Source organism: Eucalyptus grandis, chromosome 7 (assembly GCF_016545825.1).
Source record: "Eucalyptus grandis isolate ANBG69807.140 chromosome 7, ASM1654582v1, whole genome shotgun sequence".
NCBI lineage: Eukaryota > Viridiplantae > Streptophyta > Magnoliopsida > Myrtales > Myrtaceae > Eucalyptus > Eucalyptus grandis.
The window spans coordinates 4,308,898-4,326,113 of record NC_052618.1 but is presented as its reverse complement, the minus strand read 5'-3'; the positions used below and the strand labels follow the sequence as shown (position 1 = coordinate 4,326,113).

The following is a 17,216-nucleotide window of genomic DNA, read 5'->3' as shown; positions in this document are numbered from 1 at the left end:
ACCCAAGTTTCAATTTTCTAGAGGATTGCTTTAGCTAATAGCTATAACTTTACAATTGACTAATCCGTCGTGAATGGAATCCATTTGGACCTCTTTCATTTGCCGTTGCTAACCCCAAACACACTCTCTCTTCTTCTCATCTTCCCTGCGCGCCACTCATTCGGCCGAGGGAATGGCACACGAGGACGAAGCGTGCTGAGCTGGCGAGATATTCTGCTTCAATCAATTCCCCACACGGATTTCTGCCAGTAAGGGATTTTGTCTCGACATGGACGACGCTCCAGGAGGAGAGGGCAGAGATGCAGGACAAAAGGGAGGCGAAGTGGGAACAGACGGGAGACAGAGAGGGTGAAGAGTAAAACGTGGAGATTTTTATCTCTGGAGAGCACACGACGCAAGGAAAAATCGGTGGAGGCTTGCTCTCAGGGAAGAACGGATGAAAAACACCTCTGGAGGTTCAACGTCTTTCATTTTTCATCCTCAAATCTTCTCTTGGGTTCGCACATGACCCTTTGGAGAGCACGGCCGTTGCCGCTCTTCACCGCACCTTGCCCGCTTCCCCCGCAATCTACACCAAAGCTTCTGCTCACACTGTTTTCTGGCCAGGGTAGTTGAAGAGCTCGGCTCCTGCCTATCCTCCTTCACTGGTTCTGACCTTCGACGTAAACACGGAACTCGCTCCCTTCTGCTTGGGGTCATGGCTTAAGGTCCTGAAGCGACTAGGTCTCGCTCTTCTTTGCTCTTTTTTTTTTTTTTTTTTTTTTTTTGCCTGCTCGTTCGTGGGGTTATCATTTTTCTTGGTTGACGATACCTTCCCGTTCTATTCATATACATCCGAGCAGGATTTTATTTGGAAGATTTCGTTTGAATTGTTTTTTTCATTTCTATATATATGCACGCAAAGTATTTGATTGCCCATTTATTTGTTTAAGAACATCATTCATTGATATGGAAATCAAAATTTTCGGCGTGCGTGAAAATATCTCTAGATTATATTATAATTTGACCGAAAGTATCAATATTGTATTACGAGACGATTTTTGTATTTTTTTGCACTATGCTTCTCCTTTTCAATTTCAAATTTGAGCATTTAACTGAGCTCTAATCAAAATTTTCTATACGTGGAAACTCCTCTTAATTGCCTCGTAGTAGTTTTTTTTTTTTTTTTTTTTGATCGAAAAGCATATATATGCATTATATTACTTAGTCTTAGAATGCAATGACAGTTTACAGTCCAAACATAAAATATCCACAAAAGATAGAGGGAGAGAGTACATCCAATTCACGGGCAATTTCCTTTCTCGATGTTGACGTGCCAGCCAGTCGGCTGCGCGGTTTGCATCTCGAGGGCAAGATCCAATGGTGATATAATTGCACTGGGATAATTCTTGTTGGCAGCATTTGATTACTTCACGCAAGTTCCAAGGAGTCTCAGCCCAACCCAGCACAAAGTCTACTACCGATGAGCTGTCGCTCTCACATGTCCACTAAACCATCTAACTTTTCGCCTCCCCCACACACTTCGAACTTATCTCCTTTAGATAGTGTATCCTGTGGAGAAGTGCTTCGGCTTCCGCTTGAGACGCCGAGGAAGCCCTAACTTCGGCCGCGAACCCTTCGACTACAGATCCAGATTCATCCCGTGCAATTCCTGCTACAGATCCAAGGAACTCTCCTGGTATCCATGACGCATCTACATTCATTTTCACATCTCGATTTTTCGGGGGGTTCCAACGCACTGGTAAGATCTGATCTTGACTTTTGTTCTTCTGGTTTTTCATCCCCTGCGTCATGGTAATACTCTGGTTCTGTGCGAGCTCGATGATTTCTGGAGGTTGTGGGTGTTTTCCCCTAAAGATCCATGAGTTCCTGGCCTTCCAAATCTGCCAAAGAACCAGCCCGATGAACACCCGTATAGGTACCTCCCTTTTTTCTTGAAAAACCACCACCAGCCATTGATCTATTTGCTTTATGTTTCTCTGGAGATTTATGCCATGCAACCTCTGATCCTCCTAGATCGGTTTTGTCCATTGATAGAATAAGAAAATATGTTATGTGGTTTTGACCTGTGTGTGACAAATCTGGCATAAAGGATCTGGGATGACTTTTCTTTTGTATAGATTCTCCCTTGTTGGAATCGCGTTTTGATAGATACTTCAGAGGAATGTTCTGATCTTCGACAGTACCGTGAGACTCCAAATCTGCGTCCATAGGTTGCGTGGAGGCAAGTACGAACAAGAGGCCTGGTATTGATTTTTCCTTGTAGCTGATAAATACGCCCTATTATATCCGCTTTTTACAGAGAATGATCTTGCTCTGTTTCCTGTCCACAATATGTGATCAGGTTTAGGGTTCATGCTCAGGGGGATGGCTAAAATTTCGTTGGCTATATTTTCCTCAAAAAGCTGTTTTATCAGAGGCTGATTCCATTCTCGCATAGTATCGTTGATCAAATCAGCTACCATGGTAGGTTCTTGTTGTTTTGGTTGGCCCTCAATAATCCCCTATAACCATTTATCATGTTTGATTTTAATGGATTTCCCATCCCCAACTGCCCATCTTATATCGTCTTTGATTATGTCTCGACCCTTTAGGAGGCTCCGCCAGCCCCATGACGCTCTCTGGCCATTCTGAGTAGTCCAGACATCGCCAGATGGGAAATAGATGCCCTTGAAGACTCTGGCCCACAAAGCGTTTGGGGAGTGGTGTAAGCGTCATGCCTATTTACCAAGCATCGCATCATTGTAAGTAATCAGGTCTTTAAAACCCAAACCTCCTTCATCCTTCCTTCTTTTTAGAGCATCCCAATTTTTCCGGTGCACCCCTCATTTACTATCTCCTTTCTGCCACTAGAATGACACTATTCTCCTTTCAATTGCTCTGCAGATGGACACTGGCAGTTTAAAAATCGCCATTGCATAGGATGGGATGGCCTGCACTACACTCTTGATCAACACTTCCTTTCCTGCTTTAGTAAGTAGTTTTTCCTTCCATCCCTCCAATTTGAATTTACTCGAGTTAATATCCATGCAAATATATCATTTTTCGATTGCCCCCATTCTGTAGGAATCCCTAAATATTTACCTGTCTTTTCGGTAACAGATACTCGCAGTTCCTGAGCCAAGTTCCTCTGTAAGGTTATAGGACAATGCTTGCCGAAAGACACCCCTGACTTATTTAAGTTTATAGCTTGCCCTGTTGCATGACAATATTGATTCAGTGTAAGTGTTAGGTTCTGACACTCCATTAGAGTACCTTCTAGGAAGAAGATAGCATCATCTGCGAATAACAGGTGAGATAGTCTGGGACATGTTCTATTCAGCTGTATTCCTTGAAGGCTGCCATCTACTACTACTTTTTACATCATCCATGATAACACATTTGAAATTAGTATGAACATATAGGATGATAGAGGATCACCTTGTCTCAGTCCTTTGGAAGGGGTGAAAAAAGGGGTAGGTACACCATTAAACTTCACACTTAATGTCACTGTTGTTATGCATTGCATTATAAGAGCAACCCATTTCCTTGAAAAAACCCATTTTTAGCATACAATCTCTAACAAAATCCCATTCTACCCTATCGTATGCCTTCTGCATATCTAGCTTTAAAACTGCTTGATGTTTTCTCCTTTGCTTGGTGATGCGCATCTGATGTAAAACTTCTTGCACGATTAGGATATTATCTTGGATTTGTCTATCCTGTACAAATGCACCTTGCTCTGGTTCTATTATTTCTGGCAACCACTTCTTCAATCCGTTTGCTAGTATTTTGGAAATAATTTTATAGTTGAAGTTACATAAACTGATTGGTATGAACTGACTGATGGATTCTGGATTTTTCACTTTAGGGATCAATGCTATATGAGTTCGATTAAGCAATGGGTCCATAATACCTGTGCTGAAGAAATTCTGCACTAGCTGGAACAGGTCTAATTTTAATACTTCCCATGAATTCTGGTAAAACAGGCCATTGAACCCGTCTGGGCCTAGGGCTTTCAAAGCACCCAGCTGAAAATACTGCTGCTTCCTCCTCCTCCATCATGGGGTTTGCCTCCAGGTCTGCATTAATTCTTTCATTAATAGGAGAATGACATTAGTTTAAGACTGGCTGGTAATGTCTGTGCCCTTCTGTTTTGTATAGATTGTTGTAGAAAGCTTGAATGTGAGTTTTGAGAACTTTTGGATCACGGCACCATCTATTATCTTCCAGTTGTAGCATTGTTATATTATTTCTGCATCTCCTCTGGACTGTAGTCGCATGAAAGAAGCGAGTGTTTTTATCTCCCCATTGTAGCCATTTCACTCGAGATCTCAATCACCATTATTGTTCTTCTTGCTTCCTCAGTGTATCAATCTGGTGTATTATACTTTGAACTTGCTTCTGAGTACTGTGCTGATCTAGTTGATTTGTAATCTCAGTAAGAGTCTGATTTAGTTCTTTTAGCCTTCGGGGTGCATGGGCATACTTCTCTTTACTCCACCTAATTAATTCTATAGCAGTCTCCCTGAGTTTCTTCGAAAAAGTAAGTGTAGTAATAGAGGGCTGATTCCATATTTGAACAATAAGGTCATGATATTCCTCACTTTCAATCCAGTAAGCCTCCATCTTAAAATCCCTCTTTCTTTCAGGTTCCTGATATAATCGAAGGACAAAAGGACTGTGATCTGATCCTATTGCTGGTAACGCATGGATTTCTGCTTCAGGAAAAGTTATGTGCCATTCCAATGTACAAAGCATCCCATCAAGCCTTTTTTTTTACTAACTCATCCCCTTCTCTTTTATTTGCCCAGGTGAATGCGCAGCCATGGCTATCCATATCCATCAAGGATGTCTCATTTAGCATGTGTCGAAAAGCTGCAATTCTGGTATTATCTGCTTTCTCTTCCCCACATTTTCCCATACATATAAGATCTCATTGAAGTCCTCCATGCATATCCATGGAGTTGAATTCTGGGGTTTAAGTGCCTTTAAGAGTTGCCATAGCTGTTGCCTTTCTCCAAAATTCGTGGAAGCATGAACAAAGGTAATTTGCATCATCATATTTCTGCTTACTTTAGTACATTCCACATTTATATACTGTTTAGAACTATCTTTCACCTGCAATGTTACGGAATCATTCCACATCAAAGCCAATCCCCCTGCTATGCCTGTTGGATTTTCTAGAAATAAATGCTGGAACTGTAATCTTCTGCATATACCTTCCACCATCATTGCTTTATTTTTTGTCTCCATAAGGAAAATTAAACTGGGTTGTTCAAGAGCATTTAGAGCTCTAAGTTCCTGAATTGTTAGGGGGTTGCCTAACCCCTGACAATTCCAGCTTATTAACTTCATTTCGTCTTGGGTGGCTTATTAGGGCTAGCCACTAGAGCCCATTCCATCTTAGAGCAACTATACTGGAGTGTCCATCAGATCCAAGTCATTTATGAGGAGAGTAGTTGGGTCAGGTATACACTTATGTTTTTTTTGCTTTCTGTACCTTCATACTTTTCTTATTGCTTTTGCCTATCTTCAAGGAAGTTTGGACAGGGTCTTCTGTGCCAATAATATGTTTTCCAGACTCCTTGGAGGCCTTCTGAGTAGTTATAATTGCATCCATGGTCACAGGTTCCATTGAAACTTCTGCTCTCTTTTTACTACAGGCTATTATTTGCATGTCTTGATCATTCTCTCTTGCTATTGGGATTGCCTCATTAGCTGTAGAAGGTTCCACATGTATGGTTTCTTCGACTATGAGTTCTTTGTTAATGTTTCCATAAAAAGCTTCCCAATAAGGGCTGTGTTCACTTGCTTCTATTTTCAACCAGGGTCCGTAGGGCCCGATTTTGTTTGCTGCCCATGGTGATTCTGCATAAGGGATTTCGGGACAATCTGATGCATAGTGACCAATTCTGCCACATGAATAGCAGTAATGAGGTAATCTCTCATATTTAAATTCAACCCACAACCATTTAGTACCAATATCCAGAATAGCCCCTGATTTTAAAGGATAAGATAAATCAATTTCCACTCTAACTCCTCCTTCTCTTTTTTGAACATTTCCCATAGATTCCAGCTGAATTTCCTGGACCTTGCCTATCTTTCTGCCGAGATCATGATATACAGGTTCGACTCTCCATCTCGGGGGGATACCCCCTATTCTTACCCAGAAGGTTGCTCTGGAAAAGTCATAACAATGTTCTGGAATTACAGGATCATACTATTTAAGGACAAGTAGATTGCTAGAGTAAGACCATGGAGTAGACTTCAAAACCCTCTCATTCTCCTCCTCTGATTGAAAAACAAAGGTAAAGAGCCCTGGTTCTTTTTGTACACATGAGACAGCATCTGTTTTCCATGCCTTCTTCATAGTAGAGAGAAATGCTGGATAATTTACATTAGGTTTAGAATAAAGTTTACCCAGAACAGTTATGTTGCATTCATCTCTTTTCTGTAAAGGTATTTCTGAACACACTTCAACCACGTCTGCTTCTGACCACAGATGGCCTAGTTTTTTTTACATAAAGCTGCTACCCGCATCTCGTTTTCCTCCTTACTATCCATGATTTCTAACCTGTATAGCCAAAATTAACAGAAAAGATACTCGAGACTACATAGGTGTGCAATGCAGGTCATGTTTGACTTCAACAAAACTGGGTAAGATCTTACTTTCCACCTCTCCTCTTTTACGATTACTACTCAAAATATTGGTTGCCCGACAAATAATTTAGCGATATTGACTGCCTCCTTCTGGATTCAGAGATTCTCCTCGATCATGTTCCAACATCATCTTCCGCTACGACAAACAGTAGTCCAGACAGCCTGATGCAGCCCTACCTACCCCATCCGCACAGATCACTTACACTCATCACCGTATTTCTGACATCCATGAGTCCAAGCCCCATATTGAAAGATAAAGACGGGTCTCTACCTTAATCGATCTTGGAACCTGCTTCCTTCGCCAAATCAGAACTCCGAGCTACTTTTCTAGATGAGTGAACAAGGCCCTTCACCCTCTGGATCGATCATGGAAGACGCTGCCTTCTCCAAAACGGAACTCCAGTCTCCTAATCTATAAGAGTGACCAAGACCCGCCATACTCAGCGGAATCAAGATCGAAGGAACTTTTTGGGTTTTTTCTATTTTGATAAATCGAAAGCGTAAAAGAAGACGAGGAAAGGAATGCTAAAAAGAAGATCTAGGGTTTATGGGAAGGAAGACGCTACCATGAGGTAGAGAGAGCTCGCAACAAGGAGAGAGAAAATTGGGGATGATTGTAAGTTGAGTTGATTCGTCTTTATAGTATGCCTTTTTAATTGCCTCGTAGTTTGGCCGAAATATTGATATTATGTTATGAGAAGACTTTTGTATTTTTCGCACCGTAATTTTCCTCCTTAATTTCAAAATTTGAACGTTTCACCAACCTCTTGTCAGGTCAAATGCATGAAATACTTTACAAACATATAACTACCAATATTTAAAGGCATTTCCAGATAAAAAGCTTAATGGCCTTAAAATGAGGACTTGTTTTAACTTGCCCTGAAAATTTGTTGTGCTTCATTTAGTAACTTAAATTAAAATTGTCACGCATGGGAGATAACTATTTTATTTCAGGAAAATTTGCACAGGGAAATTTCATTTTCATGATCCGTTGTCAACGGTTATCAAGTGATTTCATGCGAGATTTTATTTAAGCGTGTTTTTGGTGCAACTTTTCTGTTGTAAGTATAACTTTAAAGGGGATTGATGCATTATTTGCTATTTACTTAATAAACACATTACAATTATGATTTCCTCATTCCTAATCCGCTTATAAGTAATTACTGAGAAGCTGTCCCCACTTGATTTCAAAGCGTTCGCAATTTGCTAGATCACAAGGCATGATTTGTGCAACTGGAAATGAAAGCGACTCGTCGTCTTTAATCTCTCGAAATCCGATTAAGAGTTCAATATCAACTTCTCTCTACTAGGTATTTTGGCTACAGCTGTGGAAAGAAAATGTCCGTACAAATTTTTTTTTTTTGGTTTTGTTTAATTGGGTTCAAGTCTTATCCTGTTTAATCTATATTGCGAAATATTCAAATAAATACCTTAATCTACACTATTTACGCCATTCCCATTAGTTTTTTAGCCTTAAAAAAATTTGAGTCGCACAATGAATTTAAGGATGACACAACCAAATACGCGACCAACATATGAACAACTCTAATTGATCTAAGTGTGTAGTTAATAAACAAGGACGTGGGTGTTTGACTTGGCGCTTGTTTGTTTATTTTCTAAGAAAAGTGAAAACTATAATCTTTACGGATTTATAATTGTCCAAGTTTCAACACGACTGCTCCAATTAGCATTTAACCATTTTTCAAAGAGCTTAGCATACTGAAGCAAATACCACGCACCCCCAGCAACTTCGTATTACAACTCAACTTGTAGAAATAAATTCATTTGACCAATAGTTTTCTTCATCTTCCTGTGTACGTAGAAATAGCATTTTGAAGCATTCCCATGCTGCATGGTTGTAATCCTCGTTAGAGACTTGATACCAAATCCTCTTATACACGACCATACTTTATATGCGATTATATGGAGATATATTTAACTTGTTTAAGAAAGAGGTGGGGGCGGCAATTGTTTTTTCACTGACTAGGGCATTAGCAATCGTTGATCGCATGGACAAGGAAATCCGGATTTAAACAGGTATTTTTGCGTAAGATGGCACTTAATTTGCAGGTTAACTGCACCTGGGGCTGGGGGCTCTCTCCATTTGTGGAAACAACAACGAGAGTGCATACTAGCAGCACACAGTACGATAAATCCATTTTCTCAGGTTATGTTTGGTTCAACATTTTGATAGTTTATTAACAAAATATAAAGCAATTTAATTTAAAGGGCTTCGGGTAAATACAAAAACCATTTGGTAAATTATGCTTTGAGAAGTAACTTTAAGATAAATGTTGTTTGGCAAAAAACACATTTGAAAAGTCCCTTGGCTGAGTAATATTAATTTTTTTTTAAAATTTTTATCTGTTTAAAATTGAGAAAAATAATATATGCAACTTTTTAAATATAAATTTTGACAATAATGCTAAAAAATCAAATATATATGCTAAAAAAATCAAATATATATAATATTTTTTTAAAGAAAGGACCCAATCTTTCGTTGGTCTAACAAAGGGCTACGATTGCTAACGAACTAAATCTAGTGCCGATGGCTGTCAATTGAGGTCGCCCAAGGGAAAAATTGGACATTTGATTTTTTTTAGCATTTATATTATTTGATTTTTTTGGCATTTAAAAAATAATAACGAGGGCAAAATCAAGAATTTGAAGAATAGGTGAGGGCTGTTTAGGAAGAAAAATGAATTTTAGCATTTGGTCATATGTTGAAAGCTCAATGCTAATCTCTACTAGCATTGGGTTTTTAACTTTCTCAATACTAGCTTTCTCCTAAAAGCTACTTTGAAAGGGTTGACAAATGATCAAGCATTTCTCCAAGGGGTTTTAGAGGTCAAAAGCCCCTCAGGACTACTAAATCAAAAGCATCCTCAATATGATGAAGTACTTCATATTACATGGGTGCAAACATTTTAGTTTCCTTTAGTTGTCTAATTTCTACGCTCTACATCTATTAAAAAAATTGGAAAATGAGAATTAAATAGGATAATTACTCGAAAAATATTAACGCTATTTTATGGATATTAATTAAGTCTTGAACATTTTAATTTGACAAATTTAATCATAAATTTTTATGATTTAATGAGGCAAGCATTTGTAATTTTTTTTTTTTTACAATTATCCCAAGAATAAATTGTTTAGCTTTCTAATTCATATTTTTAAATATTGGGATTCCCTAATCATATGCTAACTCGAGGACGACCACTTTGCTAGTGAACCATGAAATGCTCTTGTGGGGTTTATGTGACAAAAATTTGGGTTAGTATTACTTTGAAACGTGGAAAAGAGGCAAAACGAGAATTCAAGAAACAGATAAACAAAAACAATTTAAAAGAAAGAAAAAGTTTCATTTTCTGCTAAATTTAGATAACAATCCCATCCAATGCGTCCTTTGATGTACCTAAGACGGTGCAAACGTAATCTCAAATGCATGCTCCGATAATTGAATCCTTCATAAATTTTTTGTTTTAAAAACTAGATAAATAAAAATAATTTACAAGAAAGATAAAGTTTCCTTTTCTTCTAAATTTAGATGGCAATCCCATCCAATGCGTCCTTTGATGTACTTGGACGGTGCAAACGTAATCTCAAATGCATGCTCCGATAATTGAATCCTTCATAAACTTTTTTTTTTAAAAACACATTTTATTGTAACATGGGCAAACGTGGATACTTGCTTTCATAGATTCACCTTTGATAATATCGCCCATTCAAAAATAATAGTAGCTTAAATTCAAAATTTTAAAATCCAGTACCAACGAGGAAAATCCATGAATTACCTAGATATCGCATGCCCAATGCCCATATCCATATCCTTTCTTTGATCATTAAATCAATCTTATCCTAGCAGTTCAATTTTATCATCTATAGAGACTATAAAGAGACGTTGGACAAATAATCGACAATGTATTAGACTCTACTAGCTATCTATGCAGAAGCCAACCAACCACAAAAGTTGTAGGTCTTGAACCACGAGCATGTGATGTTAATCTAAAAAATAATGCAATTACAAACAACCTACAAAACTTGGAATCTTTCCAATTGTAATTGCAGATGCATTTATGTTAGTGAAGTTGGAAACGGTTCTCTCCAGATAGGAATTGAAATGAGTCAATACTGCATTCAATGAAGATAATATCATTAATGACACATAATGGGATACAAATTTCGTGAGAGGACAGGGGATTTCTTTCCCGGCTCCAAATCCGTAGTCACTGTCGACTTTGTGGGATCCATGTGGACCTCCCACGTAAAACCCACTATTTTTTTTTTTCATAATTTTCCCCATAAAATGTCAACACTTCTATGTAATTATTTACTTGAGTTGGTAGGGATATCGTGGTCAGGATCGGCTGCCACAGCAAGGCCAGTTGCCTGTCCTGTTTTGGACATTATATTGTCTACTTAAGCGGTGACAATTCCGTGGGCCTTGTCTGCCTTTACAAGTTTACAACTTTAGGTCTAAGATGACCTACTCATGGTCGCAAAAACCAATTATTATTTATTACGAATGTGGTTGGCCCATGATATTTTGGGCCCAATGAGCATGTACCGGCTCCATTACAGTAACAAGTTTTCTGGAGATAGAGAATCAGTGCAATAAGAAGCAGGTTTCTTTCTTTTTTTTTCTTTTTTCTTTTTTTCATTAACATGATTTCCGAATACAGAGGGAATATTGCGCCTCATAAAAGTGAGAAAAGGGAAGAAAACGAACAAAGTGGCCCAGCAGTCAAACACCGTACAACATCGGGGATCTTCGAAGGTTTGGTAATTCAAAATAAAACAAATTGGAAAGACATGAAATTGGTGGAGATCTAACAATGAGCTTCATCACATGTCTAGTTAATTAGTTATAAAAAAAAAAACGAAGAAGCAATGGATTGATTGGCTCTAGGCATGCCGCGTGATCACGAAACATATAGCCGCTTGGTTCAGTTTAGTTGTCGGAGCACTTCGGAGGCGCTTTGAGGCCGCATTTCTCGGGCAACGCCATGGCATTGGCGGGGTTTATCCCTTAGATCGGGAGCACAGACCTGTACTGGCAGAGGCACGACATGTCTGCTTTAGAGATCACCTTACAACATTGCCTGGTTGGCGGAGAGGGGTGGTCGCCGGCGACGGCTGGGAGGCACAAGGCCAGTTTGTCGGTTGGGATCTTGCATACGGTCGTGGCCTTGGCTCCTCCCACCATGGCTACGAGCAGCACCAGCGCGAGCCCCAGGATCAAGCTCTTCCTGCTAGATTTCCCCATTTGGCTCGAAAAAACTCGACGATTTAGTGGTCTATTATGTTCTTAATCTTTGATTTCTCCACGAGTGCGTATTTATAGTGAACTACCGCCTGTTAGGCACTTTTATTAATTAATTTATTTCCATTTGTTGGCTGTAGAAACTTGAAACACGGCTCGTGATTTGTGCATGGATTTTCTGCACGGATGAATAAACAAGTGATTGTCACTGGCGTTAAGGCATTCATGTGAATCGTGACCAAGTCGTGATCAATCTATCTGGCTCACGAGGAATAACAGCTTCATGGCCTCACATGTGAAAATCAGCTAAGGGACAGACTCCAACCATCCGAAGCGATTTCGTCAGTGCAAAACATCCACCGATTTTGGGTCTTATTTTAGGTGATCCACTCCACGAAATTAGTAAAAAAATAATTTTAAAAATGCAGTTATTTGTTTTAATCAAGTGGATTTTTTTTTATCATAGAAATAAGTATTCAAGCGACTTTATTGCTACAAATGAGAATGTCTTGAAATTTTGATGAATGATACAAACTGTGAAACAAAAACTAGATCTGTCATGGACGAATTTATATTATTTTTTTGAGAAATAAAAGAAATGAAAGGTTTTTATATTGCCATTAGTGGGGCAATAAGAGGAGTAGTAATTTATAAAATCCATTGGCAAAGTGAAACCCAACATCTTTTAACCAGAGTCATAAGCCTAATGATCTTTTTCCAGAGTTATTATATATATATTCTTATTTTCCCAAAACATGTGTGGGTCCATGGATTGGGCTTTCCTGGCTTTCTAGGCTTGGAGCCCGAAGACCAAACTAGCCCCAAACTGCCAAAGGCCTGGAACGAACATTTTCCAGCTGACTCGCTCCGGACTGATTTAGGTCTCGGGCTAAGCTAATCTAAACTCGACCATGCGGTTTGGGGGAGAAAAATTAGCGATGAATTGAGTAAATAAAAAAATCAATAAATTTTCAACGCATGCGCCAAACCCGACTATGCGATTCGGGGAAGAAAAATTAGCGATGAATTGAGTAAATAAAAAAATCAATAAATTTTCAACGCATGCGCCAAACCCGACTATGCGATTCCGGGAAGAAAAAACTAGACTGTTGCTTTTCATCGTAAGGTCGCCGCGTCATTTGGTTTTCGAATATTTTAAAAACAAATGACGCGATAATCTGACGATGAAAAGCAGCTATTTCAACTGATTTCTCCGAAATATTCGAAAAGTATCAGTTTCGGCCAATTTATCCGAAATATTAGGAAAGCATATGACGTTAGCAGTAGTTTTGGCCAATTTCTCTGAAACAGCAATTTCGACCTGATGTAGTGATCCACTTTTCGAATTGCCTCGCTCTCTTTCGGCCGATATCTCCCCCAAAACACGTCAAATTCAAGCTCACGTGACATGGCGTCATTCGACGACAAGGCCAACACCTTGCCAGAGACGGTGTTGACCTCTTCTTGTTAGCTGGGTTCACTTCTATGTGGAGGAAGCCCAATGAGTTGCAAGCCCAAAAAATATTTGAGCCCATATGATAAGTTATATGGAAAAATAGGGTTTCTCACTATCTTTAAAAAGTCATAGCTGCAAAAGGAAATAGTAACAAGAGAAAAGAGAAAGCAAAAAATTTGAGGGTTGGGGCAATATCATATTTACATCAAGTTGGCATCGGAGGTTGATTCGTGGTCTGATTGAGCTGAAATTTTATCAGCATGTTCGTGGCACAATTTTCTCAAATTTGAACAGTTTGATTTTCATTTGAAGCTCCCTACATCAGGTTTTCATGGATTGATTAAAACCTGCGTTTTTTTGTTAGATTTATCCTTGATCTCTTGTGAAATTCAAGTGTATTGCCTAGAATTATGTTTTTGAGGTGTTTGATACTATGTACCTTTAATATTTACTAGAGAAGAACATTGTTCACCCAATTTTGTTGATAGTGAAGAATTTTGGGGTCCCGTGATTTTTTTATCTCCTCACATCGAAGGGGTTTTCCACGTAAAAAAATCGTCTTGTGTTCGCATGCTTGGTATTTATTTTACTTTACTATATCGATTCCTATTAGGTTTATACAAGAGGGGAAATTATTTTATTCTGATGCGTTGATTCGATATTGTTCGAATTGTTATTGTTCTCCCATCAGAGTGGTATCTGAGCATCTGGTTATTGCTTGATTTTTTCTACCTTGTGTTAAACAATGGAAACGAATACGAGTAGAATTGTTACACTGAATGGTTCGAATTATCATATTTGGAAAGGGAAAATGGAAGACCTTTTATTTGTAAAAGATTTTTATTTGCCTGTATTTGCCGAGGAGAAACCAAATAATAAAACTGATGCTGAATGATCTATATTTCATCATCAAGTGTGTGGTTATATTAGGCAATGGGTGGATGATAATGTTTTGAATCATATTATTGAGAAAACACATGCACGCAGTTTATGGGATAAACTCGAACAGTTATATGCTCGAAAGACTGTGAATAATGAGTTGTTTTTGATAAAATAGATGATGGCTTTGAGATATCGAGATGGTACTCGTTTGACAGATCATTTAAATTATTTTCAAGGAATTATAAATCAATTGGCTACGATAGGAATCAAGTTTGATGATGAGATACAAGTACTATGGTTGCTTGGTATTTTGCCGGACTCATGGAAAATGTTCTGAACATCTTTGTCTAATTCTATCCCAGATGGTACGATTACCATGGATTTGATCAAGAGTAGTATTTTGAATGAAGAGATGAGAAGGAAGACACAAGGATCGTCCTCTTCACATTTTAATGCCTTGGTTGTTGAGAAAAGGGGAAGAAGTGAGTTTCGAGGTCCGAGAACTAGAGATAAAAGTCGAGATAAAAGCAGATGTAAGTATAATAAATTTGTGCCATTATTGTCATTAGAAGGGACATATTCAGAGGTTTTGTCGCCAGTTAAAAAGGGAGAAACATAAGGAGAAATGTAAAGATAAGAAAAGTGACAATGACAGTGATGACAATTGTGTTGCTGCACTTAAAGAAGACTTTCTCTTTATCTTTTATGGTGATGTGGTGAATTTTGTATCTCATGAGATCAGTTGGGTAATTGATAGTGTTGCATCTGTTCATGCTATGTCTCGTGAGGATTTCTTTACATCATACATGATAGGTGACTTTGGATTTGTGAAGATGAGAAACAATGGGCTAGCTTAAGCTGTAGGCATCGGTGATGTATGCCTAGAAACCAACAATGGCACAAGGTTAGTATTAAATAATGTTAAACATATACCTGATATCCGCTTGAATTTGATTTCTATAGGTAAGTTGGATGATGAGGGGTATTGCAGCACCTTCAGTAATGGTCAATGGAAGCTCACAAAATGTTCTCTTGTTGTGGCTAGAGGTGAAAAATATTCTTCGTTGTACATTATGCAGGCAAAGTTGTCCACAAAAAAAATTAATGCAGTAGACAGCGAAGATGCAGCTAAGTTATGGTATAAGAGGCTCAGTCACATCAGTGAGAAGGGTTTGTTATTATTGGCTAAGAAAAAGCTCTTTTCAGGATTGAAAAGTTTGGCGCTAAAGAAGTGTGCTCACTATTTAGCAGGAAAACATAACAGAGTTGCATTAAAAATCTCCCCTCCTTCAAGATAGTCAGGTATATTGGATTTAGTGCATTATGATGTTTGCGGTCCTATGAAAACAAAATCACTTGGTGGCTCTCTTTATTTTGTTACTTTCATAGATAATTTTTCAATGAAAATTTAGATTCATGTCTTGAAAACTAAAGATAAAGTATTAGATGCTTTTAAGCAATTTCAGGCTTCAATTGAGAGACGGACTGGAAATAAATTGAAATGCATCATAATTGATAATGGGGGAGAGTATATTGGACCTTTTGATAAATATTGCAGACAACAAGGTATTCGACATCAAAAGACACCTCCAAAGATGCCTCAGTTAAATGGCTTAGCTGAGAGAATGAACAGAACATTGGTTGAAAGGATAAGATGCTTACTTTCACAGTCAAAGCTACCTGGATCCTTTTGGGGTGAGGCTTTAAGTACAATTGTGCATGTATTAAATCTTACTCCATGCGTTCCTTTAGAGTTTGATGTTCCCAATAGAGTTTGGACAGGCAAAGATGTTTCTTTTGATTATTTGCGTGTCTTCGGGTGCAGAGGTCTAAACTTGATGTGAAAACACGACAATGCATATTTATTAGTCATGAACAGAATATGCTTTGCTACAAATTTTATGATCCGGTTGAAAAAAAAAATTGTAAGAAGTAGAGACGTGTTTATGGAAGATCAAACAATAGACGATATTGAGAAAGTAGAGATGATTTCAGCACCACAAGTTAGTGATAATTTGGTTGATTTGGATCCAGTTCCTCTTACAAATATTCCTACACAAGTTGATTAACAGCAGCAGGAAGTCAATGTTCCAAATAATACATATGTTCCTGAACATGTTGAAATAGATAATACCATTCCTGAACCAGAGGCTCAAGTAGATGTTCCACTGAATGTTCTAGTCTGGAAATCCATTAGAGATCGACGACCTTCCACCAGGTATTCTGAAGATGGGTATGTATTATTGATTGATGCAAGTGAACCAGAGTGCTATGCAGAAGCAATAGAAGATAAGTACAAAAGCAATTAGTTTGATGCTATGCGAGATGAGATGCAGTAACTTTATGATAATCATACTTTTGAGTTGGTGAAGTTACTTAAAGGAAAATGAGCTTTGAAAAACAAGTGGGTATTAGGTTGAAGTAAGATGAACATACTTCACAACCATGATACAAAGCTAGATTGATTGTTAAGGGATTTGGTTTGAGAAAGGGCATTGATTTTGATGATATATTTTCTCTAGTAGTGAAAATGTCTTCTATCTGTGTGGTATTAGGCTAGGCAGCTACCCTAGATTTGGAAATTGAGCAAATGGATATCAAAACAACCTTCTTACATGGTGACTTGGAGGAAGAGATATATATATGGAACAACCTGAGAGTTTTAAAGTGAAAGGGAAAGAGAATTATGTGTGCAAATTGAAAAAAAAAATCTCTATGGCATAAAACAAGCACCGAGGCAGTGGTACAAAAAGTTTGCGTCAGTTATAACAAAATAGGGCTATAAGAAAACTTCCTCGGATAACTGTGGGTTTGTTCAAAATTTTTCTAATGATGACTTTATTATTCTCTTGCTTTATGTTGATGATATGTTGATTATTGGCAGGAATGCTTCAAGAATTGAGTTATTGAAGAAACAGTTGAGCAAGTCTTTTGCCATGAAAGACTTCAACTCGGCGAAGCAGATTCTTAGCA

At 38.2% G+C, this 17,216-nt stretch overlaps 1 protein-coding gene and 1 long non-coding RNA gene across 3 annotated transcripts; one reads left to right on the top strand and one right to left on the bottom strand.

Annotated features, from left to right (window-relative positions):
* Positions 1-1,496: 1,496 nt before the first annotated feature.
* LOC120295760 lies at positions 1,497-2,465 on the bottom strand. Its single transcript, XM_039317328.1, has 2 exons — positions 2,187-2,465; positions 1,497-2,012 (listed from the first exon to the last, which is right to left on the bottom strand). The coding sequence occupies exons 1-2, from the start codon at positions 2,463-2,465 to the stop codon at positions 1,497-1,499; spliced, it is 795 nt and encodes a 264-aa protein (XP_039173262.1).
* Positions 2,466-4,671: 2,206 nt separating this feature from the next.
* LOC108954964 lies at positions 4,672-7,358 on the top strand. 2 transcript variants are annotated; one of them, XR_005552671.1, is made up of 8 exons: positions 4,672-5,026; positions 5,360-5,450; positions 5,646-5,718; positions 5,811-5,919; positions 6,052-6,108; positions 6,196-6,290; positions 6,578-6,639; positions 6,743-7,358. It is a non-coding gene; the product is annotated as an uncharacterized LOC108954964 (long non-coding RNA). The 2 variants fall into 2 exon arrangements; XR_005552670.1 differs by having other exon boundaries at positions 4,672-5,450.
* Positions 7,359-17,216: the final 9,858 nt, after the last annotated feature.

What these genes read in the sequence shown, in the direction of transcription:
- LOC120295760 (XM_039317328.1), bottom strand. Translation starts at nt 2,465, where the DNA reads ATGGTAGCTGATTTGATCAACGATACTATGCGAGAATGGAATCAGCCT. An exon ending in CGCAGATTTGGAGTCTCACG is followed by an intron (nt 2,013 to 2,186) that starts GTACTGTCGAAG and finishes AAACCGATCTAG; the next exon opens with GAGGATCAGAGGTTGCATGG.